General features: G+C 37.5%; 1 protein-coding gene and 1 pseudogene across 1 annotated transcript in view; both read right to left on the reverse strand.

Moving 5' to 3' along the window:
* Window positions 1–23,950, reverse strand: part of KCNQ5 (potassium voltage-gated channel subfamily Q member 5) — a 451,205-nt gene that overhangs the window by 20,547 nt on the left and 406,708 nt on the right. Inside the window, 1 exon segment of the mRNA XM_025042894.1 lies at window positions 406–514. Within this exon segment, the coding sequence (XP_024898662.1) occupies window positions 406–514 (109 nt within the window).
* LOC112474637 lies at window positions 20,879–20,998 on the reverse strand (annotated as a pseudogene).

Raw genomic sequence — 23,950 nt, forward strand, 5'->3', positions numbered from 1 at the left:
CAGAACCTGTTTTGAAATAATCTAGAGGGCTTTTTCTTTAATACAAAGTACAGAACGTGGATTGGAACGTCATAAAAAATAATTTTAAAAAGTCCAGTTGCATCTATACACTAAATGTCCTTAAAGAAACCAATCCACATGACAAGTCAATTCTCATGTAATCTTGCTGACGTGGCCTGGTTTTTCAAATCTAACCCACATTTTATAACATACTTTGTGTTGAACACAGTAGAGTTTCGTATTAAGAAAAAATATTTCAGAATTTAATAGGCATGTGGATGAATAGGAAAAGAGGAAGCAATTATTCCAGGAAATTTACCTGCGGGGAAAATAACTTAACAATATAGTAATTCAAATAACCAGAGGTAGGTCTCTGAATCATTTCTTCAACAGTTTTCCACCAACCTGATAGCTCGAATGACAGTTTTAAGTGGTGGGGTGAGGTCTTCTACAGATACATCACACTGGCATCCTTTTTCATCATATACATCATCAGTGCCAAGGGCTGTGTCAGCTGGAAAGAAAAACTGCTGGTTAAATACCACCGTCAGCAATTTCAAACATGCAACTGAACTTGGTCTCACATAAGAATAGGGGGAACTCAAAGACTAAGCTTATAAATCAAGATATATATCAGGTCAGCAAGTTGTTCTTCCTCAATATTATTTCTTCTCCTTTTCTACAATCTCACCATGGGGAAGATGAAGATGTTGGCGCATTGTATTTCATTTAGTGGTGGTGGATTTGTATTGATCCACCCATGCTCTTTTGCCCAGTTCTTTGAAACTAACAGCCAGTATTTAAATAATAGTCGTTTGCGGTTAGGGGACCAGTCTACGTACACTTAACTAAATGACCTGTATATGCAGAGCTCGAAACCTATGATATTGACCCTGTTAGCTCCAAGCCCTGAACAAATGAGCAAGCAATCAGACCCAAGAACACTGACTACTTATCAGTTATTGAACACAGGTAGCCCAGGAGAGAGAGCATGCTTAAGATAACAGCTAATGCTGAGAGATTTTCAGATTGGCTAATAAAATTGGTTCCTCATAAACCGAGCAAATTAACTTTTGGGTTAATTGCAAAGTTTAGAAAGGGGCTTGGGTTATAGTAAATACCAAATTAGTAGAAGTTTATAAGATTAATAAAGAATACACTCATATCACTGAAGCTTTGTTTTCAGCAACAAATAATTGAAAACAAATTAAAGTTCTTGGAATGGAGGATGAATTAAATAAATATTGGTAGGTTTATACAGTGGAATATTGGAAAGCTGTTAAAAATGATGTTGAAGACCAATGACTGGAAAAAAATGTCACAATATAAAAGAAATAAATCTATACATCTGGGATTAAGAATGATTTTATTATTTTTGCTTGGCTATCTTTCTAAAATTTCTACAATGAACATGTATTACTTTGGTATTAAAGTAATAAAAATTCACTTATGAATAAAAATTGCCTTCAAATTCTATTTAAGCTTCTTTAAACCCTGACATGCGCTAAAGGACTAACACTGCTTTCTGTTGTCTTTGCTCTGCCCAGTGTTCATTTGCTAGGTTGTGAAAGGTACATTGCCATGCGCTGTCCTGATTGGGTTAAAAATCCTGAAAACCTATTGGGGATCCATTCATTGAAGCAGTGCTTGTAATGAAATGCAGTTGATGCGCCATTTTGTTCAGCTGCCTCTGTTTGCTGTGTGTTTACTAAGTTTGCTGTGTGCTGAGAGTGGAAGTGGTAGTGGAAACAGGTTTTCACAGCTCTTCCTCATGGTCCCTCTGGTCTGGTGCCCTATAGCCTAGGAAGTGGGGAGAGTCAGAACTACCACCTTACAATAATAGCAACCACGCACTAAAATTTATGCCAGGCACCTGGGTGAAGCTAGTTAGTATTCTTACTCACAGCAACTCAACAAGTTGGTGGTGATATTATGCCTGATACTTAGATGCTGAAATTGAGGCTCAGAGAAGATAAAAGTGATAAGTGGAGCTAGTAATTTGCAGAGCATCCAGTCCCCTCAGGCTCCAAAGCCCTCGCCCTTGCCATGGCATTACTCAGTGTCGGAATGTGTTCAACAGTGGTTCAGTAGTGTCATGCAGCATGTCAGGAGAGGGCAGCGGGCAAGCTCAGCACAAGTGCTGCCTGATGGGTACAGCCTGTGCCTGCTGGGTACATTCAACTTCTCTCCAGAGAAGTTCACCACTGTTTGAACAAGAGTACATAGATTAATTCTGTGTTTGACAGAGTTCTGGCTCAGTGATGACCTTGAGGGTAGCCAGCCCATTTTGCTTGATTACCCACAAAACACAACACTTTTAGTGAATAACATTATGCCCAAGATGACATTCTTTCAGGATCTGTTCATGATTTCAGCCTCCAATTTGATCCCAACCTGCTCTTAGTTGATGTAGTAGGCTGAATAGTGTCGCCCCCCAATTCGTGTCCACTTGGAACATCAGAATATGACATTTAGAATAAGGGGCTTTGCAGATGTAATTAAAATAAAGTTTGAGATGAGGTCATACTGGATTAAGGTGGGCCCTAAACCCGACAATAAGCGTCCCTGTAAGATAGAAAAGAAGACACAGGAACACAGAGAAAACGGCAGCAGAGACTGGAGTGATGTGTCTATAAGCCACGAGCACTGAAGATGGCTGGCAACCACTAGAAGCTGAGGGAGGCACATGATGGTTTCTCCTTTAGAGACTCCAGAAGAAACCAACCCTGGTGACACCCTGATTTCTTGAACTGTGAGAGAAAAGATTCCTGTTGTTTCAAGTCACCCAGTAGTAATTTGTTATGTCATCCCTTGGAAACTAATACAATTGGGAAAACTTTTCTTCATGGTTGCCAAGTCTTCACTCAAGAACAATAATTATGATGATAATAATAGTAAGTGCTTTTTAGGGAAATTAAATTATGTGCCAAGAACTTTAATTAATTGCTACAAACCCACCCCATGAAGTATGTATTATTTTTACCTCCTGTTATACAGATTATGAAAGTGAGGCACAAAAAGCTAAGAAAGTTGCCCAAGGACACATGAAGAGTAAGTGACAGAACCAGAATTTAAATCTAGGCAGTTGGTTTGGAGCTGCACTATTAACCACTGCCTGACCCTAAGTCTCAACTTCCAACTCCTTCCAGCTTTGTCTTTCTTGCTTCTGTTGTTGTCACCTGGATTCCCTTCTCCTGCATTATGTTTTCTTTCACATGGCTCTGTGTATCTGGCTATTGTGGTCTCAGGTAAAGTGATCCCCCAATCTTAAGAGAGGATCAGATTCGGAGCAGCGTGGTTACCATGGCCATGTGCCGAGCCAGTCCACACTCCAAAGGAGACCAGCAAATACACTTACCCTGGAACTGCAAGGAGGGTGAGTGTGGTGTGGGAGAAGGGGGTGGGGAAGCTCACATACAGGCTGAGTGGCTGACGGAGCCAAGACCACCAGGCACCATTATGGAGTCCTGTGATGTTAGCTCCCCAAAGGAAATATCAAATAATGCACTTTATTAGGATTCCCAGTACAGAATTCACAAAAGTATTTTATGCTGCCTTTCAAAATAGAGGCAAATGCCTGCTTTCCCGTATCTGAACTCTAGTGAGGACCAATTCTAAACATGGTCCCTTCTTATACCTCAGAAAACTGGAGAACACTGGAGAGGTTACAGGGAAGGCAGATAGTGCAATGCCTGTATTAATGACTTATCTGCTTGAAAATGCAATATAACCAACCATAACACGATGATGCAGGTCCAAACAATTAAACAGTATAAAATGCAGAGTCCTTTTATTAAGAGGTTAATGGAAAACTTTTTCAGTGGGTGTGTACTATCACAATAAGCACAAAAGTAAAGACTGAAATTATAATGTTCGCACTGACTGTAAATGGAGCTGGGAACATCCCAAATGAGTAAAAGAGTTTCCTCCCAGCTTAATGCTGCTCCCTCTCACCCCTGTCCTGTACCTCGAAAAGAGCTTCAGTCTATCCATCTTGTTTAGGAAACAGGACTAGGCAGAAGATGGGAGGCAGTCTTGAATGGCATTATATTCAAATGTATCGTATTGTGGAATTTTATTATACCGTTTAAACTTGATTGTTCATGGCATAAATTGAACTCTCAGTCTTTAAAAAATTTTCTTTGTAAATTTGGTCAGAGCAAATGAATAGGAAATATATCTTTGCTGGCATGTACTGCAGCTAGGGTTGAGTTAGAAAAGTTTTCTCTTTATTTTAAAGCCACAAAAATGGAGAAAATGCCATCTTTCTGCTTCATAAGTATCTTGAGATGTCAATTTTCTTTCCAATGAGGTTAACACCACATTAAATGTCTTCCTTATGATTCCTAGAAGCTTAAAACTCTCTGTGAACTCTAAGGCACCTGGGTGGGGCTAAATTTTCAGCCAAGGCTGGCCCTCTGCTCTCCAACCACATAGCTGGCTTTCTGTCCTGGCATTTTAGAAAATGTGGGCTATGGGACCATAAGCACATGTGAACACCAATTTGAACAAAACCTAGTCATGAAGGGCAAAATGCCAATGGAGTGAAGTGCTCCCTGGGGCAGTCCTCCTAGGACTGTGAGCCTGCCCCAGTGCACAATCTATGCCTGCAGAAAAAGAAGTATAAAATACAATCTTTTATCTGTCCCAACCCTCTTCTGTTTCCTATTAATTAGCAGTGTTCAAGATTTGCTTTCAAGTACTATGTTCACCCACATTTTGGAAAATCTATTTTATAGTATTTGGAAAGGATCACTTGGACCTTAGATGATGAAGAGGGAGGAGGTAAAGATACATTCTGGGAACTTCTGCTGTATCCAAAGACTGTTTTTCTGTTCCCACTATGCAATTTTGCCTTTAAGATGCAGATATTTCTGAAAAAAGGACATGTCGTTTCTAGTTCTTTCTCTTTGTCACCTTCTTTAATGGATTATATTTCTTTTTTACATTTCCTGATGAAATAATTACAATAGTTTTCAACTTTGGCTACACATTAGAATCACCTGGGGAGTGTTAAAAAAAAAATCTCAATACCCATAATGCCCTCAAGACCAATAACACTAGGAAATGGAGGGTTGTAACCTAGGCATCACTTTTTTAAAACTCCTCAGAGAAATCCAGTGCAGCCAAGAGGCCAGGACCACCATTGTAAGTAGAAAAATGACATCCCCTGGCTTCTTTCAGCTGTGCCGAGGGGTGTGTTTGACTAATTTGCCATTGAGTTTGGACTGATTCTCCACGTTTCCCCTGGTGCCAGTAGTATATTTTCCACAGGAACAATTTACTACATGCAACAACAGGAAATGACTGAATCATAAAAAACAGAAACAAAAACAAACAAAACAACAACACCCCCTTCCCCCCAAAAAATCCCTTGAGAAATCGGTGTTATATGAACAAGTTTTCATCATGTTTTTATTCAGCCGAAAGGCCTCAGCTTTCTTAATTCTGGTTATTGTCCTCTGTTCCTCAGCCCTCTGAGATCCCATTCTGTTCAGGCCTTGGTACTGTTCTCTCTGAAAAGAATCACTACTGTTTTTATACATAGGAAGCTTACACATTCATAGGCCAAAATCAAATTGTCAAAACCTAGCAGAAAACACTTTTTCTGTCTGTGGAGGAATGATAATGTCCGAATGTTAGGACCAACAGAAGAAATAAAGGGGACACCTGACAGCTTTGATCATGAAGACAGAAAATGTTACTACTTGAAATAACTAAATTATGATTCAAAGAAAAATGCTTGATTAGAAAAAAAATTAGAAGATATAAAGAGGTTTAATATTTATAAAGTGTAAATATTTGAATGGGTCATAGTCCAAAATACAAGTGTGCAAATAAGTCAGTCAAGAGAGACCACTTAATAATAAAAAATGATTGAAAACTATTCAACTTTATTAGAAATAAAAAATTAAGTTAAAATTATGTGAAAGTATGGATTTATAACTAATTAGCAAAAGAATAATAACATACTAATCAAATTGAAGTGAGTCTGGTACACTTTGATATTGCTAGTGATAATATAAATTGGAACAATTTTTATGGCAGTAAAAATTATAAAAGTTTGATCGGCAATTTATAAATTTACACAAGAGATTTTCTTTGGAAAGTAATTAAAAAATAAAGATAGATTAATGCAATAATGTTTATTGCAACATTGCCCACTGTAGAAAAGTAGTTATATAAATTTCAATGTCCCAAAGTAAAAAACTGTAAATTATAGTATTTGATCATGATGGTGTACCACACAGCTACAAAAAAGATATCTATTGATAATATATAATAATATGAAAGTATTTTTAATGTTAATAAAATAAGCTGTGAAACTAATGTTCATGTTGATTATAACTATGTACAATGATATGTGAAAAGAAAACCAGCTAGAAGAGAATATGTTAAGTGAAATCAACTATACTAGTGTATAAGATCATAAATGATTTGTATTTCTCTTAAAATTTCTTAAGAAATTTAAAGAAGCTTTTCCATCATAAAAATAATGTATGCTTTTAAAATGAAGAAAAAAAACCTTCCTGAATTCTAGTACTAAAAGGCAAGACTATTGTAATATGTTTCTTGTAGTGAAAATGTGAGGGCTGGAAGTTCACAACACATTTTTATTTTAAGAATTTAAATGAAGCAGGTAATGATTCTGTTCCATTATCCTATGGGGAACTCACTTTAAAATGGCCACTATTAATGGTGGCAATGACGAATTAATTACATCCTGTTTTGAATCATAATTTATTTTCTAAGGGTTCCTTCCTTCTGCTGCTGTTTGTATTTCAAATACCTTTTCCCTGCTATCATTTCCCAACACCTTAAATATCATCCTAAATTTAGAGGCTCCATTTTAGTCATGTGCTAGTCCAAAGGCAATTCTTTTAATCCAGCTGGAGTTTAGAATAACTGCTTGGGCCCTGATGTAGTAGCACAATTTTATTTCGCTATGTTCTTGGCTCAGACCTTTTTTTTTTTTTTTTTCAATTCTATGCTAGATGCTGCTAAGTCACCAAGAGATATACTGGGCCCTCAAGACACTATTAAGGAACCCAGAAAAAATACTCTATATATTTTTTGTTGTAGACTTTTTTCTTTTCAAATACTTTTTATTTTATCTTTGTTTTTTTCTCATAATCATAATACTTGCTCTCCGTAGAAACCTTGTACATTTAAATTTTAAATTACATCATGAAGAATGAGAAAAAATTTACATAGTTCTAACACTCTGAGGTAAACTCTATTAAATTTTACTGTATTTCTTTCCAGTCTCTTTTCCTCTGCGTCAACTGATGTTTAATATCAAATTGATATTGTTAGGTGAGGGAACTTTATTCTGATAGCTCAGAAACCCTCATTCGGCCTCATCTTATTATTGCTTTTCTGGACCATGCTCCAACTACACCAACTACTAACAGTTTCTTGAGATGCTGTTTAAGCATCATTACCTTTGGATACTCTCCCAAAGGATATTATCTACACACCCCTACCTAACCTCTTTTCCTTTCCCTTTTATTTTTATTTTTTGGCTGGCAACCTCTGGGCACTGAATTTGGAGTGAACAGATTATAATATGCATACAGTCCTGCAAAACCAAAGGGCACCAAAAAATGAGAGACCATCAGAATATTTAGAACATACCACTTAAATTTCAGCATATGAGGATGAGGTGTAGAGGACAGCATGAAAGAGTTTACAGCCTCAGATTCAATTCTACAATTACAAGCCCTTCAAGAGTCTATCACCTCCATGTAACTCAGCCTAATCCCCGAGACCAACTCAGCCTTGTCTTCCTGTACTGTGGACATGTTATCTCTTATGATTGTTATTACACAGTATTATATTTGGTTGTTTACAAGCTCCTTTCCTTGCTAGACAGAAAGCTCTGTAAGGGCAGGGACGATGTCTTCTTATCCATGTATCTATCTACTGTATATCACCTCATCCATTTTCTACCCCTGGAACACTGGGTGGTACAAAGAAGATACTCAAGACTCGTTTGCTTCATGAATGATAAAGCATTTTCCCTTAGCACCAGGACAGCAGTGCCTTGAATTAAATAATGTCTAGATTTAGGATTTTAAAAATACATGAACTCTGTGGTTGGGTAGATGGCCCTTCACCGTGTCCTTGTTTACTCGGTGAATCAGCTCCCAGAAGTCGACGGACGAGTGTCTTCACTGAAGAAGCTGTCAGCTGAGAGGCCATGAAGGCCCCTGATTCTAAACTTTGTGTTCAGAGATGGCTGAATTCAAGGCCTTTGCCTGAAGCACTTTGTAGCATGAAGGTGTAGGCCCTTTTTTTTTTTTTAATTAATGATAGCTGTCATTTATTCAGTCCTTGCATATGAGGTGGTTTATAAATACAAACTGTAATTCAAAATATAATACTGTCATATTGGAAATATTATGCTCATTTTACAAGTGAAGAAACTGCAGCTCATCAAGGTTAAATAGCCTGCCCAACATACAGGGTTATTAAGGGCAAAACAATCCTTTTAAAATTGAGATCATGGCTCTCTGCACACAATTCTCCAATGGTGTCCTGTTTTTTCCACAGTAAAAGCCTAAGTCTTTACAAGGCCTACAGGCCCTGTGTGTCTGTCCCCTCCCCACTTTCTTTCTGACCTCATTTCCCATCACTCTCCAGCTTGCTGTTTCTCTCCAGGCTCCCTTCTCTGCCCCTAGGTCTCCTAGTTGCTCCGTGAAAGAGCAGAAGCCGCTGTCTGTAGGGTTCCCTTTGGGGAATGTTCCTCTCCAGAAGCCTTAAGGCTCCTTAGCTGCTTTAGTTCAATATCAGTTTTCCAGGAGAACCACCCAGACTACCCTACTTAAGGTTACGTATGTCCCCTCTCCACCATTCTGAATCTCCTTACCCTGCTCTCCCTTTTTTTTTTTAATAGCACTTGTTTCCTTCTAGCATACAAAACAATTCACTTGTTTGTGTTTTTTATTTATCTTCTCTATTAGAATGTGAGCTCCACAAAGACCAGGATCTTGTTCACTAATCTTGTTGTCTGATTAGAACAGTGTGCTAATATTTATTGAAAGGACCAGTCAAGGTATTTGATACCCCTCAAATAACTCATTAGCTAACCTTTGAATTTTGGCCAGATAGTGTTCTCTCATTTGTTTGTTTCTTCTTCTTCTTCTTATTTTTTTATTTTTGATGATCTTTCTTGACTAGGTATACCTCAAGATCCTACTGTAAAAAAAAAAATCAATTTTCCTCATAATGTTTAATTTTTATAGGAGTTTAACATAGGATTTTCCTTCAGTGGCCCATGAAAATATTTAAAAAGCAAATGAGTTCAAAGTAAAAGAATGAATAACTTCTATAGTAGAACTCAGGAAATGCTTGTTGAATAAAATCACATTGCAATTTTTAGGTAGAAATGGAACCTCTAGGTCCACTTTAAATTCTTGGGCCTATAAGTTCATTAGTAAATAATAGAAAAATTTTAACATTAGTACAACAAGCAAAAGGGATCTCTTACTAATTATCTATATCTATATCATTCATAGTAATATAATAAAGAAGGCAACCTAGACTTATTTTTTTCTCTTCAGAAATAGTGTAACATTAATGTAAATATATGTAAATATATTACAGTGAGATATAATGTAACTTCGTATGTCACTTTTGGATATTCACTCCCTTATATTTTTCTAAATGTCACCTTAATCCTAGTACCTTATATTGCTAGTACCATAGGGACATATTGTGAAATTTCAGTCATCTGACCATTGTTTACTCAATTCTGAATCTTAGGAGATTTGGAGTTAAATAGCTTGAAAGTGAGTTTATATTAAGAATTAGATAATACCCATCTGATCGGCATAACTGAAGAAAATCAAGATGTTGAACAGCTGTTTGAAGGAATAATGATGGAAAACTTCCCTAACCTGGTGAAGGCAATGGACAGACAAAACTGAGAAACTCAGAGAATTCCAAAAATAAGGGATCCAAAGAGGCCCATACCAAGACACATCATAATTAAAATGCTAAATTTTAAATACAAAGAAAGACTATTAAAAGCTGCAAGAGAAAAACAGATAATTACTTATAAGGGAACACCCATAAGACTGGCAGCTGATTTCTCAAAAGAAACTATGTGGGACAGAAGGACTTGGCAAAAAATGTTTGACAGGATGAAGACCCAGGATCTACAACTAAGAATAATTTATCCAGCCGAGCTATCATTTAGAGTTGAAGGACAGATAAAGAGCTTCTGAGACAAAAATAAGCTAAAGGAATTTATCACCACCAAGCCAGTATTACAGGAAATGTTAGAGAGATTTCTTTAAGAAGAAAAAACATGTATCAAAAACAGGAATAAAGAATTCAATAAGTACCTTAAATGAAAACAAATTAAGTGCTCCAACTAAAAGATAGAGGGGCAGAAAGGATAAGAAAACAAGACTCCTATATATGAAAAAGAAGAGGATGGAAAAAGATATTGCTTTGATGGACCTAGAAGGTATTTAAGTCAGACAGAGAAAGATAAACACTATATGATTTCACTTATATGTAGAATCGAAGGAAGAAAAAGAATAAACTGATCAAAAACAGACTCACAAATAGAGTGGAAAATTTGGTGACTGACAGAGGAGAGAGGGAGTTGGGGGCCTGAGAGAATGGGGCGAAGGGTTAAAGAAGTACAAATTAGTAGCTGATGGATGGTTACGGGGATGGGGAGCACAGCATAGGAAATGCAGTTAGCATTAATACTTTGGCTAAGTGGAGGGTCAGAGGAGGGAGGGAACAATTGGGGGGATCATTTTATGAGTTATATAGATGTCTAACCATTGTATTGTATACTTGAAACTAATTAAAATAAATAAATTAAAACAATGTTAAAAAAAGAATTAAGAAATAATCTTATTGAATTCCCATAGAGATAAAAGATAATCCTATATGAAAATTTTTGATGCATCTATGAACATATTCCCATTAAATATTTTCTAGGTTGTAGAATTAAAATGCCACAGCATTTGAAACTAAATTTGATAAACAAAAAATTTGTTTTTATTGAAAAAAAGTCCAAGTATTCATATCTGCAACATACATTGCTATCAATAAAATATGCTATTGAGTTTTTAAAGCAATATTTTAGTTAAAGATATTTTTAACGTTTTGAAGAGGTAATTTTCCTGTGTATTTTTACCAAAGTAGATGCAAATGCTAGCACAATTGAAGATTATAGATTAATAAAGATTGCATAACTTAGCTGTGCTTGCTGTTTATTTTATTTTTTGATGTTATGACAATTTTGACATGGAACAAAATTTGGGACCCAGAATAAGTAATGCTAGTACCTAGCACAGAAATGAAGAGGCACATCTGAATACACTATCAGAGGAAGTTCAGCTTATCTTTTTTTCCCTAGAATTAGATCTAGAGTTCTGTGAATACCACATTCTGGAAAAAAAAGCCCCATACACCTTTAAAACTGTATCAGTTCCATAGAAGACTTTCATGGTAAAGAGAAAATACAATTAGCTTTGTATGGACTTGACCATTTTGTTGTTGGTGTGACCTAGCTGCAGTTTTCGAATTTTTTGATTTCCATCCACAATAACAAATACATTTAATATTGCAATCCAGCTTGTGCACGTGCACACGCGCACGCATGTACACACACACACAATACACAGACTCTCTTTTGGGTTAAGATGGTAGATTGAACATACACATCTAATCTTGATCCCTCTGAAAAAACATAAACTCATGAAAGGATAGAAAAAGAGGCAGTAACAGCATAATTTTGGTAGTGGGAAAGCAGATGAACAAGTAACTGACTAGCTGATACCAGACTGAAAACCCTATGCCAATACAGGGAAAAGCTGAGAAACAACAAAATTTAGACTTTAGAAAACTCAAAAGGCTCAGGAATCGGCACCACTAGGTATCTCCAGTGATAACAAGATAAATAAGGAAGGTTGTGTGCAGTCCGCCCCATACTCTTGGGCATATGCTTCTATCCTTTTCCAGCAGAGGACAGACTAGAAGTCTTTGGATGAAGGGTCATTGGGCACAAATGAAGGGTGGTATTACACCAAAAACCAGGGCATCAAGTGACCATACACAGCCTGAATGTCACAATCATAACGATGGCAGCAGCACTTTACCCTCCAGCTAAGAGTTTGGATAAATACTCTCCAGGAAATCTGAGCAGCCCAACAAAAAAGAGCTAAATATACTGACACCAGAAAATTTCCAAGAAATGGCTGATCCAGATCAACCTTTGACCCAGTAAAGGTCAAAGTTGATGGGCTTCAATCAAATGGTTGAAAATTCTAGTCACCCTTGCCATCTTCCACACTTCATTATGAGGAGACATCCAAGGTTTACTAAATACCTGAGGAAATCTTCCCATACAAAATAGAGGTCAAAACAAACTAGAAGGAAATAGAAATTAAGGAAGAATTTCAAAACATTGCCATTAATATCTTTACAGAGATAAAGCAACATACTGTATCTATGAAACAAAAATAGGAAGCTAAAACACAGGGACACTTAGTAAACAACAACAATAAGAAACCTTAGAAATAGCAGCAGAAATAAAAATCTCAATAAGAGGTTTGGTCGATAAAGTTGGCCAAAACTCCTAGAAAGTAGAGCTATAAGAAGTGAAAAATAGGAGAAGAAAGATAAGAAAATCAGAAGGCCAGTCCACAAGTTGAACCTCCAAATAACGGATTTCTATATGAGACAACAAAAAAAATGAAGGGAGGCGATTATACAAAAAAACAATAAAATATTCCAGAACAGACGGTCATGAATCACCACTTTGAAATGACCCCTTGAGTATCCACTGTAGTAGATAAAAATAGACCCATACCAAGAAATATCATGAAAATTCAGAATACTGGAGACAAGAAGTGAATTCTATAAGTTTCTAAAATAAACAAACACACAAAAAACCCACTGCTCACATGTAAAAATCAGAATGCCTTTCTACTTAACAGTACTGAAAACAAGCACACAGGGTTCAAATGCTTTTGAAAGTCTGAAGGGACATTATTTCTAGCCTCAATTCTTCTGTATCAAGCCAAACTCCTAAGTAGCATAAGGATGGACAAAAACCATTTTCAGGCATGAAAGATCTCAAAAAATTTGCTTTTCTTGCACTCTTTCTTAGTACTGTACTGGAGGATGCACCTCATCAAAATGGGAAAGTAAACAAAGAGAGAAGAAAATGCAGGCACAGGAGACACAACAAGAATCGCAGGATGATGGTGAAGGAAAACCCCTGTGTGACCCCAGTGTGAAGGCAGAGAGGGTAATTGGTCCCGGTAGGACTAGTGAGAACCAAGGGACAGGCACATTGACAGCTGTCAGCAGCACGCCTTCTGTCATCATGCCATCTTTTCGCAGGAAAAAAAATTGGAATTTTACTTTCTGAAATAAGAATAAATCAAGAAAGACAAGAACATGAGACTCTGTAAACTGGGAATTCAATCTGCAAGGAAATCAAAAGAAATTCAAAAGATAATGGCCATGCAGCAAACTTGGAGGGCAGTCAGCTCAACTGAAAGGGGGATGGAGGTTTTCAGGAGGGCTTCTCCAAGAAAAATCACGATGGGACTGATTGGTTACTTGTTGTAACTGACTTTGTGGAAAATTTTACTGAGAGATTTTTGGAAGATGTGAGGAAAATTATTGCTCCATTTTCACATGCTTCCTTATCAGGTGGCACCCAGCAATGCACATGGTCTTCGACCCACATAAGAGTCTTCAAGTACAATGGTTCCCAGAGGAGTATGTTCCAAGACCCCAGTGGATGCCTGAAACCACATACCCAGCAATGCACATGGTCTTCAACCCACATAAGAGTCTTCAAGTACAGTGGTTCCCCCTTACCCAAGAGGAGTACGTTCCAAGACCCCAGTGGATGCCTGAAACCACAGATAGTACCAAACCCTGTATGTTTTTCTCCACATGTACGTATACGTTATGATTTGTCTTTGGTGTATCTGAATTGGCAGCATCACTACTCTTGAATTTTGTCAGGGGTAGTCATTACTAAGGAAAATAAGCATTACTTGAACATAAACATTGTGATAGCATGATAGTCCATCTGATAACCGAGTCAGCTACTAAGTGACTAACGGATGGGTAGCTATGCATACTATGCACAGTGCCTGCCAACTGCACGAAGCTTGGTTACTGGGAGATTCAATCAAAACAGTAACCTACCATGTTTACCAAATACACTAACCAGCACTCTTTGATTTGGAAAACTTGATTTTTATTATTTGTTCTCAGGTTTGTTAATTAGCAACATTCAGAAAAACTAAATCACACTAATGAGGGATCTTACTCATGTAAGCTACTACTGCACTTTCTCCTCAAGATCAAAGATCCCAGGTACACTAGGTAATTGACTAGGTAATTCATGTCTTATCAGCATCTTAAATTATGTTAATTATGATACAAATTTCTCTAAGATTCTTTATTAAGAATTGTCAATTAACCTTACTTACTGGTTAGCAGAAATGCTGGCAAAATTTCATGGAATAGTTCCTGACACTTAATTAAAAGGAGTCATTTTGTTTTGAGCGATGATATGAAGTACTAGAGATTTTTTGAAAATAATTAGTATCGTCTTCACTGCTAAAATTGCTGATCACACCATAATAATGGCTTAGTAACTGCCCATAGGTAAAAAGAAAAAAAAATGTAAAAATTTTTTCTTTCTTCTTTTTAATTTCATGTTAGTATATTCATTATCTTTATTCAAATGAGAACACTGGAGTATGACTTTATGTGTTCTTTTAAAATTATTGCAACTATAAAGCAATACAGGAATTTTGTTATCTCCTTAAAAATCACTCAAATACCCATTTTATTGGAAACCTTAGCATTCAGTTATTCAGCAATAAAGACTTTTACTAATATCGCACTCTATGCTTCAATGATACTTCTCATTTGCGTGGGGGCTTTTTATAGTCTTAAAGCAATTTTTATCAACAATGTTACTGAATTGACTAAATAACTAAATATTAATCCAATTATTTGTTCATTCTATTCATCATTCATTTACAATAAATATTTTAAAGTAACTATTATGTGCCTCACGCTGCACTGTCATATAGTAAACCAATGCCTCTCTTCCAGAATAAATGAACTATTGTCATCTTTAATAAAGGCAATGATCTCTGATAAATAGTAATAGCATGAGGTATAATAAAGATACATCATTCTTTTTGTGACTATATAAATTATTCAACAAGAGGACTCTTAAAACTCAGTCTAAGGAATGAAGGAATAAAGTTTGAACAAATAACTTTTCACTTCCATTTACTACAGATAGAAATTGCCATCAGGAACTGGAAGGAGGGAAGATGAACACATGCAAATTAATAAAGCCTAGCACTTTAACTCATGAAAATTAATGTAGAAATTAACATTAGTGAATTAATAAATAATAACAATACATTGAATTTATTACCTATTCTGTGCTGGGCATTGTACAAGGATTTGATATACATTATATCTCATTATTTCACACGATACCATATTAGGTAGGTATTAGTCCTGCTTCTTTAAAGATAGACAGATAGAAACCACAGTGAGGTTAAATCACTTGCCTCATCTCACTCAACCTGGTGGGGGAACTAGGATTTGAAACATTTTATCCCAGGACTGGTTTTCTCACCAGTGTGTCAAATTACTTCAGTTTTTTATAAATTTCTTGAGAACTCACCATACTCAAGTTATCGAGTCTTTCCAATTGAAAAGAAAGAGAAAAAACTCCCAGCTTTGTGAAATCATTTAAAAAAAAAAACAAAAAAAACCTCATACACACACTAATTGACTTTTGCAGACTTTTGTAGTTCCACTAGCAAATTATCTAAGTTTGTAATCAGTGCAAGGTAAATTCACAGCCTAGCAGGACTGCCTCTATTAGAATGATTGTTCAGGTAATCTTAGCCAAGCCAAGTGATTTATAGCAAAACAAAGGGCAATCACATGCAGATAATTGGGGCAGTCAGTGGTCTGCACCTGACAGCATCATCTTAGACACCCTTCTCTCACAGCAAAATAATTGAATGAGGTCAGATTAGAAGAGATCGATGGATTGCTCTTGCCATTCTAAACTAAGACAGTCTCAAGGAGAAATATTTTGAATCAATGACAAAGTAACTAAAAAATACTTATTTAATCCTGTCTCCAAAAATATGAGATCTGTCTTCTTTGAATCATATTCAGAGACATCTGATGTCAATCAAAGCAGTCATGGTTTTCAATGCCTGACAAACTGTGGAATTATAAATATGCATTATTCATTAACCAAATCTTTTGGGAAATTCAAAATAGATATGATAAATTTTTTTCCAACTTTCAATTCTTATTAGCCTAGCAGTAATACTGTCAGAAAATGGCAATGTGTAAACCTGGATACCATTTAGGCTAGGCTGGCCAGAGATGGCAACGTATAAATGTTGCTTTCAAAAAATAATGGGAATTACTGGTGCATTACCTTAATCGACACTTGAAAAGAAAGGGAGAGAATATTTCTGGTGTATATATCATGACAAGGGACATGGCTTGAGCAGATTTGCCATATTAGTTGAAAAAGAAGATAAATAATTAACACTAAACTTACAGCTGATTTACACCAAGTTTCATTCACTCATTTATTAGTGATGTGACTTATGTGCAAGAAAACATACTAAGCAGCATGGTAGAACATAAAGAGCTCAGGAATGTACCTAAATGCAATTTCAAACCTCAGCTTTGGCATTTAGATTGAGCTACATGGGCAAGTTATTTATGTTTTCTAGGTCTAGATTTTCTTATCTGCAAAATGACTGTGCGGGTATTGAATGAACCAATAGAAAATGCCTAGTCAATGCCTGACATATATTAGGTGCTAACAATGCTGTCTTCCTTCTCTTTCCTTCTTAGGCTCTAGATATGAAGGAAATTTAAAAAAGGAAAAAATAAATCAGACATAGAACCAATAGGATATTATTGCAAAGAATAAAAGTGAATAAAATACAAATGACTGGGATGGTAGATTGCAATATTGGCCGCAATACTCACAGCTCACCTTAAGAGGTGGAACCTCTTTCCTCATTCCTTGTATTTGGCTTGTTCTTGTGATTTACTTTGACCAACAGGATGCAGTGGACATCACTCTGTGAGAGTTTGAGCCTAAGCCTCAATAGGCCTTGTAGGCTCTGCTTTTATTGATTTAGGAACCCACCACCACCATGTGAAGCAGCCCAAGCTGCTGGAGACTGAGAGACCATGTGGAGCAGAGATGATTCAGCCCAGTTGGCCCCTTCTTAGGCCAATCAGCCCCCAGGCAACCCAGCATCTGTGATCGGATGTGTGAGTGAGTCCAGCCAAGACCAGAAATACTGCCCACCAACAGAACTGTGGGCTAGATAAATGGTTAATGCCACTAAATCGGGGTGGGGAGAGGATAGTTTTGCTGCAACAGATAACTGATACAGATATAAGAAAATATGAGGACACGACATTTTTCAACCAAAACAAAATCATGGGAACACAGGCTCAAAACAATTTTGGGAAAGAACAGTCACCGACTCCAACAGAATGATATGGTACAGCAGTTGCTATTGCATTAGATTAGTGAAAGATGCAAATTTCTCACCACTGGGAATTAAGGATTTCATGTGCAAATGAAACTTTGTAACTGGAGGTACAGAGATTAATTTTCCCTAGGTAATATTCTTCTGAGGTTCCTATATTCTCAGAGGCCAGGAACTGTTGTTATGCATTGTACATGGCAACAGAGGAAAAAGATGGCAAGAGAAGAAATGCTGGGAAAAATTAGACATTGAAAATAAAAGGAATTTGGGACAATGTAAGTGAGTTTCATACTGCAGAAAGCAAAGCCTGGGTAACGTGTCTTTTTCCTGTGTCAGCCATCCGTTGCAGATAAAGGATCCTGGCCTTTCCCCAACCTTTTTCTTTTTTTTCTTCTTCTTTACCAAGTAGAGCACACCATGAAAGCGATTAAATACAATTTTAAAATTGTGTCATATTGGTTTCTCTTTGTGAAGCAGACAACTAAGTATGCCTTTGAAGGAAATAATTTGAAATCTACGAATAAAAAATCACCGTGCAGCTGCAAAGTGCTTCTCTTAAATACGGGCTAAATTCTGTGATTTGTGTAATGGGTAACTTTGTGCTTATTTCGTGAGAATTTCAGAGTTCACCCTCACAGGTTATTTCTGAAAAGTGTGAAGTCTGAAGAGGAAAAAGATGCCTTTTGTCCTCCTCCTTCCCCTGTTTCAATCAATATTGTAAGTAGAATGGGGCTGGGTGGTAAATCTTACAGATAAATGGCAGGTTCTTTGAAGTGGCAGTCATCGTGTCTACTCACTTTGCTCCCTTTGGTGACCAGGAAGATGCTAGCCCTGAGTAGCAGCCCCCAAATACTTGCTGACTTGAATTGAAATCCACCAGTTGAAGACTTATTCAAATTCTGTGAATGCTCCACTATGGAGCAGACACATATACCTCATAATGATAAGAGGATAACGACACTTGACACACTTCTCAGGAAATTAAGGGCTACAACTGACAGTGAAAAGGGAAGAGGAAGAATGAGACTAGTGAGAGGTAAGAAGCAATAGAAATCACTTTTCTCTGTGTCAAAGAGAGATGAAACTAGGGTCAGGGCAGAAAATGTGTCCCTGTCATTCCTCAGCCAATATTTCCCTCCCTCTTCTCCTCCCAATCCAGTTTGGGATTGCCAGGGAAGATAGAGGTAATGGCCAAGGAAGAGACAGCAGTTTCAGAAACTTGGGTTTGGAAGAAAATTTCTTAGGGGTTGTCAGCTTGATTTTGTTAAAGGCCCAGAAATTCCCAAGTGTTGGTCATCCATGTTTGGTTTGAAGATTTTCAATGACGGACTTCATTCCTTGGGTGTGGGGCCTCTAATTGCTAGGCTGTCATGATGTTGAGATAAAAATTGGTAGTACACCACTGGGTCTGGTCCTGCCCTTTGAAGTGACCAAGAACATCTCTTCAACCTTCTGAAGCAGCTGAAGCCTGGTTGCACATTGTCAAAAAGAGAGCAGTGGGGTAGAGGTTAGAACACATACTAAGAATGGAATATAATCGTGTAGTTCTAAGGCGATTAAGGTTGAGTTTTGTTTTTGTTTTTTTTTTTTTAAATTATAATACATAGAATACTGGACATGAAATAGTCAAACTAGAGGTCACAAACCTAAATGCCTTTAGAGGCAGGCAGGTAAAGGAAACATTTGAAAGGGGTGGAGGTTGGTGGTTGGGGTTCCTGGAAAGACAGTAGAGAGTGGTGAAAATCTGCCACTTGAAAGACATACCCAATTTAAAAGCACTTGTGGGTAGCCAGCCCCTCCTGGTATTTACCCCTTTGTACCAGTCCTGGTCTGTGTGCCCACTAGCATATATGATGGTATGTCACTTATGAGGTTAGACTATAAAAGACCGCGGCTTCTGTCTTGGATACTCTCTCTTTGTTATCTGCATGTCATAAGGATATTCAGGTAACCTATGGCGTGGCTGATGTAGCAAGAAAATGAGACCTAGCAAATGCTCCAGTGAGCTTGGAAATGGATCCTCCCCCAGGTGAGCCCTGAGAAGACTTCGTGCCCAGAGAGAGCTTGACTGCAACCCCATGAGAGACTCTGTGCCAGAATCATCCAGCCCAGCTGCTGCTGAATTCTTGACCATAGAAACTGTGAGATTATATCTGGTGTTTTAAACTGTCAAGTTTGGGGCAGATTGTTATGTAACGATAGATAACTAATACAGCATTCTAATTCATTTTAGAGCACCAGTGTACATAGGCACACACATTTCGCTCTGCTATTGAAACAGAATTCAGAGCTCCAGTTTACAACCCTGGATTTCTCAATAAACTCTGGATCTGTGGAAGCCAGAAAGGTATGGCTTAAAGTTGTACTTAGAGGTCACTTTGCAGCTCAGATTCTGCTGGAAGGGAGGAGATGGAATCCATGTACAGCTTATATCTTAAGCAGGGAACTATTTCTCCCACTAGTAGGAACAAAATATATTTTTTCTAATCACTCTAGGGTGATAGCAAATGTTGGAGCAGAAGCTAGAAATATCTGGACAGAAATACTGTTCTATAATACAAAAAGTACTTGGAATAGAATAGAAATCCAGGAGAAACTTAGATTCAATCAAAATGGAAATATATTTCCCAAGTAATTAAAAACCAGAAACAGGCATTTCACAAAAAGTATTGGAAAAAGCAACGCTTACCAGAAATATAATAAATACTTAGTTGCTTAGAGTTTTATGACCAGAGACTGAGACGTTCCTTCTCTACACCCCCCTTCCCATACTAATAATAATAGCCTTGGGACACAGAAGTAGATCTTAGAGGGACAGGAACAGTATAAGACACACAGGAGAGGACTAGGATGTCTTTGAACGAAGAAATTACTGATTGACTGAATGAGGAACCTGTATGACTAAAGGAAAAGGAAACCTATGGACCAAAATTCAGAAAATTCCTCCAAGGTAATGGTTTTCACGAATTCTTTAGTGAAGAAAAACTGAAAGCGTGTTTCAGAATCCCACTGAATATCCTCTGTAGGCTTTTGCATAGAATTATGCTAACTATTAAGTCAGGTATGGAGAGAGCTACAGAGTGTTGATTTCCAGAGTTTAGAGTCCAGTCATTCTCAGTAAATCCTTTTGCTTCATTGTGAAAGAAAATCCTCAGGTTTTGGTACAGCTCACAGGAGTGGGATGCTCCTTAGTCAGGATTTTCCCTGCCAGGGATGTGTACAAACAGATTAAGCCGAAGCCCTAATAGAATACTGTTTTTTTTTTTTTTTTTTTTGGTCATCTTACAATCTCTTATTTTTTAAATTTTTTACACCTACAGCACCTGGTCTTCCTAGGTGGTCTCCCATCCAAGTACTAACCAGGCCCGACCCTGCTTAGCTTCCGAGATCAGACGGAATCGGGCTTGTTCAGGGTAGCATGGGCCGTAGACTAAAATACTGTTTTAACAAGAATTATTTCTGTCAACGCAATGCAGAGTCATTTTCACGTAATTTCCAAAAGTGCCAGGAAGCATCACATATTGAGGAAAATTATAATCAAAGTCTAGCTGAAGCTGGGCCATCAAAACGGAAAACCAGGAAAAATGTTAAGTGCAATGCAGTGCTTGGCCTTTTTTGTGCTAACATCAAAAATGTCTGCTGGGAAGACTGAGAAAAACATGAGAGAGGAAGATGCTATTAGAAAATAAGTGTAAAAGTGGATTAGTATAAGATGAAAGGTCTATGTGCATAAATTAGACAAATATAAAATATCGATAGCATGCGATTTATACTACTTAGAAGAAAACATCCATTGTTGGTAAAGGAATCTGTTAGTCAAGATAGTTGTCAAAACCACGGCACTAAAATGCTTCCTTTTTGTCAGTATTCTCATCAACTTAATATTGATAATCTCAAACAAGAGTTTTAGGAGATTGATGGACCCAGAAGACAGAGGTTAAAGAAGGGAGGAAGGGGATGTACTTAATATCTTCAAAAGTAGTTGAGGGTTTTGGAACTCTGTGCATTTCTACTCTTTTACTATTTTTAGGGGAGACCAAGTTAGTTATCATTAGCCTAAAAAAAAAAAAGGAGTCTCCAAGGCAAGCAGCTTGAGGAGTGAGGCGTGCTGGGGCTGGTGAGGAGGTGAGGGAGGCAACTGGGCCCGTTTTTTCTTGGTGGTGGTGTGTGGGCATTCTTCCTCCTCACTTTCACCACGAAGTAGAAAAAATTTCTTGGCTCTATGAGACACGATCAGAGGTTGCTTCCCAATATCCGATCTCTGAACATAAGTCCTCAAATCTATCCAGTCACCCCCCTTTGACCTATGTGCTTCAAAGGGAGTTTGGCCCCAGATCTGGGTGCTGGATCCTGACTGGTGACCACCAATGCCCATTCTTATTACCAGTGACTATTTCAGGCATGAGGCCCAATTCTGCAAAAATAAGATATGAATAGACAATCCTCTTCACTTTAAGAGGAGATACCAACATAAGATGGTCCCTTTTCTACCTCTCAAAGTGTTGTGTCTGGATAAGATGCTTGGGGCTGCTGTAGCCATCCTGCTCCCCGCCTGAGGGGGAGGCAGGCACAAAGACTGGCAGAGTTGAAAGAAGACTTGAGAATCATAGAAGAGTGAAGCCGGGATCCTGACGGTCCTTGCTGGGAGATGTCCTACCTCTGACCTTCTTTTGATGTGGTTTTATACATTTCATTTTGTTTAAGGTATTTGAATCTGCTTCTTTTGTGCCCTGCAACCGAATGCACCCTACCTGGCTGAGGGGAGAAAGGAACATGGAAGAAAGAAGAGATTAATTAGCAGTGCCTGAACAAACTGGCCTCAAGGGACACCCATGATTTAGAAGGTATTCCGCATCTTCAGCTCACCCAGCCTCTGCTCAGGTGAATCCTTCACATCTCCTGTACCCAGATCGGGCTACTCTTTCTCATCGACATCTAGTGAGGATGTACCTCCCATAGCAGCTAGCAAGGGCCCTGAGGATTGCTCAGCAGAATCGATATGTTCCCCTTAAGTGGAAAAAATGTTAAACATGTTAAAACATGCAGGTTATACATGTATGTGGGAGATATAATGTATGAGCATTACAGGGTGGAGCTATCTCAAGCTACCTCCTTATCCTCCTCTATAAAGATTATTGTATTGAGTGTAATTCTGAAAGGTGTTCCCAAGTACAGCAAGGTCCAGCAAGTATAGCCCTCCTGGGTAGCAAACTAGTCACCAGAAATCTGGACTTTCTTCTAGCTCTACCTTAGTTGGACTTTTGTGGATTTTGGCTGCTAGGTATTCCTTTTTCTTGTCGTCTACTATTTTCCATTTGCTCGTCCTCTGTTGACAGCCATTTATATCTTGACACTACCTTTTCCATCTTGAAACAGGCCTCAGATGATTTCATCATTTACCTCCCTCTCTCCCTGTGTAAACGAACACAGACCAGCATGACTGCTATTCTGAGCCTCTTCCCAGATATTTGATCAAAACAGAGAAGGGCCATCTAAAGGTCATTTCCCCAATTTGCCTAATCTTTTAGCTCTGGCAGTCTTTGAAGGTGATATAGTTCAGAGATTTGGGCACTGGGTTGGGAGAAAGATAGGATGGGATAGTGGCAAGGTCAAATGATTTATATGGCAAGGGGATCTGACCAATTGAAGATAGAAGAGTGAATGCAGGTGAGGGAGGAGGGATGGCAGAGAAAAAGAAGAAATGAAAGATGCTTAAAGGGAAACTGATGTGACATTTGGGAGCACATCTGAAAGTATGTCCTAAAGGAGGACTGTGAAATTAGACTCCTAGGTGTGTACTGTGGCTCCCTCACTTATATGTGTTAGACTTTGGGAAAGTTACTTAGCTTCAGTCTCAGTTTCCTCACTCATAGAATAGGGATAATAATGAACCTACTTCACAAGGGTATTAGAAGAATTACTTGAAATAATAGTAGAGCATTTAGAACAATGTCTGCCATAGAGAAGGATCTAATAAATGTTTTCTATACTACCTAATTTCTTTTTATTTTATTTTTAAAATAAAATTGTATATATTTAAAATGTACTACATGATGATTTGGTATACATATACACAGTGAAATGAAGTTATGGTATAATTATACAATGGAACATTATTCATCTTAAAAAAGAAAGACATCCTGCCACTTGCAACAGCATGGATGAAACTGGAGGACATTATGCTAAGTGAAATAAGACAGACACAGGAAAAAAAAAACTGCATGATCTCACTTACCAGTAGAATCTAAAAAAGGCATATCCTACCTAATTAAAAAAAATTACATGAAGAGTCTTAAATATCATTGATTGACTACTGAAACATTTTTATTTCTTATTATTGGATTTAAAAACTAAAAATACTATTCATATCATGTCAGTCAAAA

Source organism: Pteropus alecto, unplaced genomic scaffold (assembly GCF_000325575.1).
Source record: "Pteropus alecto unplaced genomic scaffold, ASM32557v1 scaffold7, whole genome shotgun sequence".
NCBI classification, from domain to species: Eukaryota; Metazoa; Chordata; class Mammalia; order Chiroptera; family Pteropodidae; genus Pteropus; species Pteropus alecto.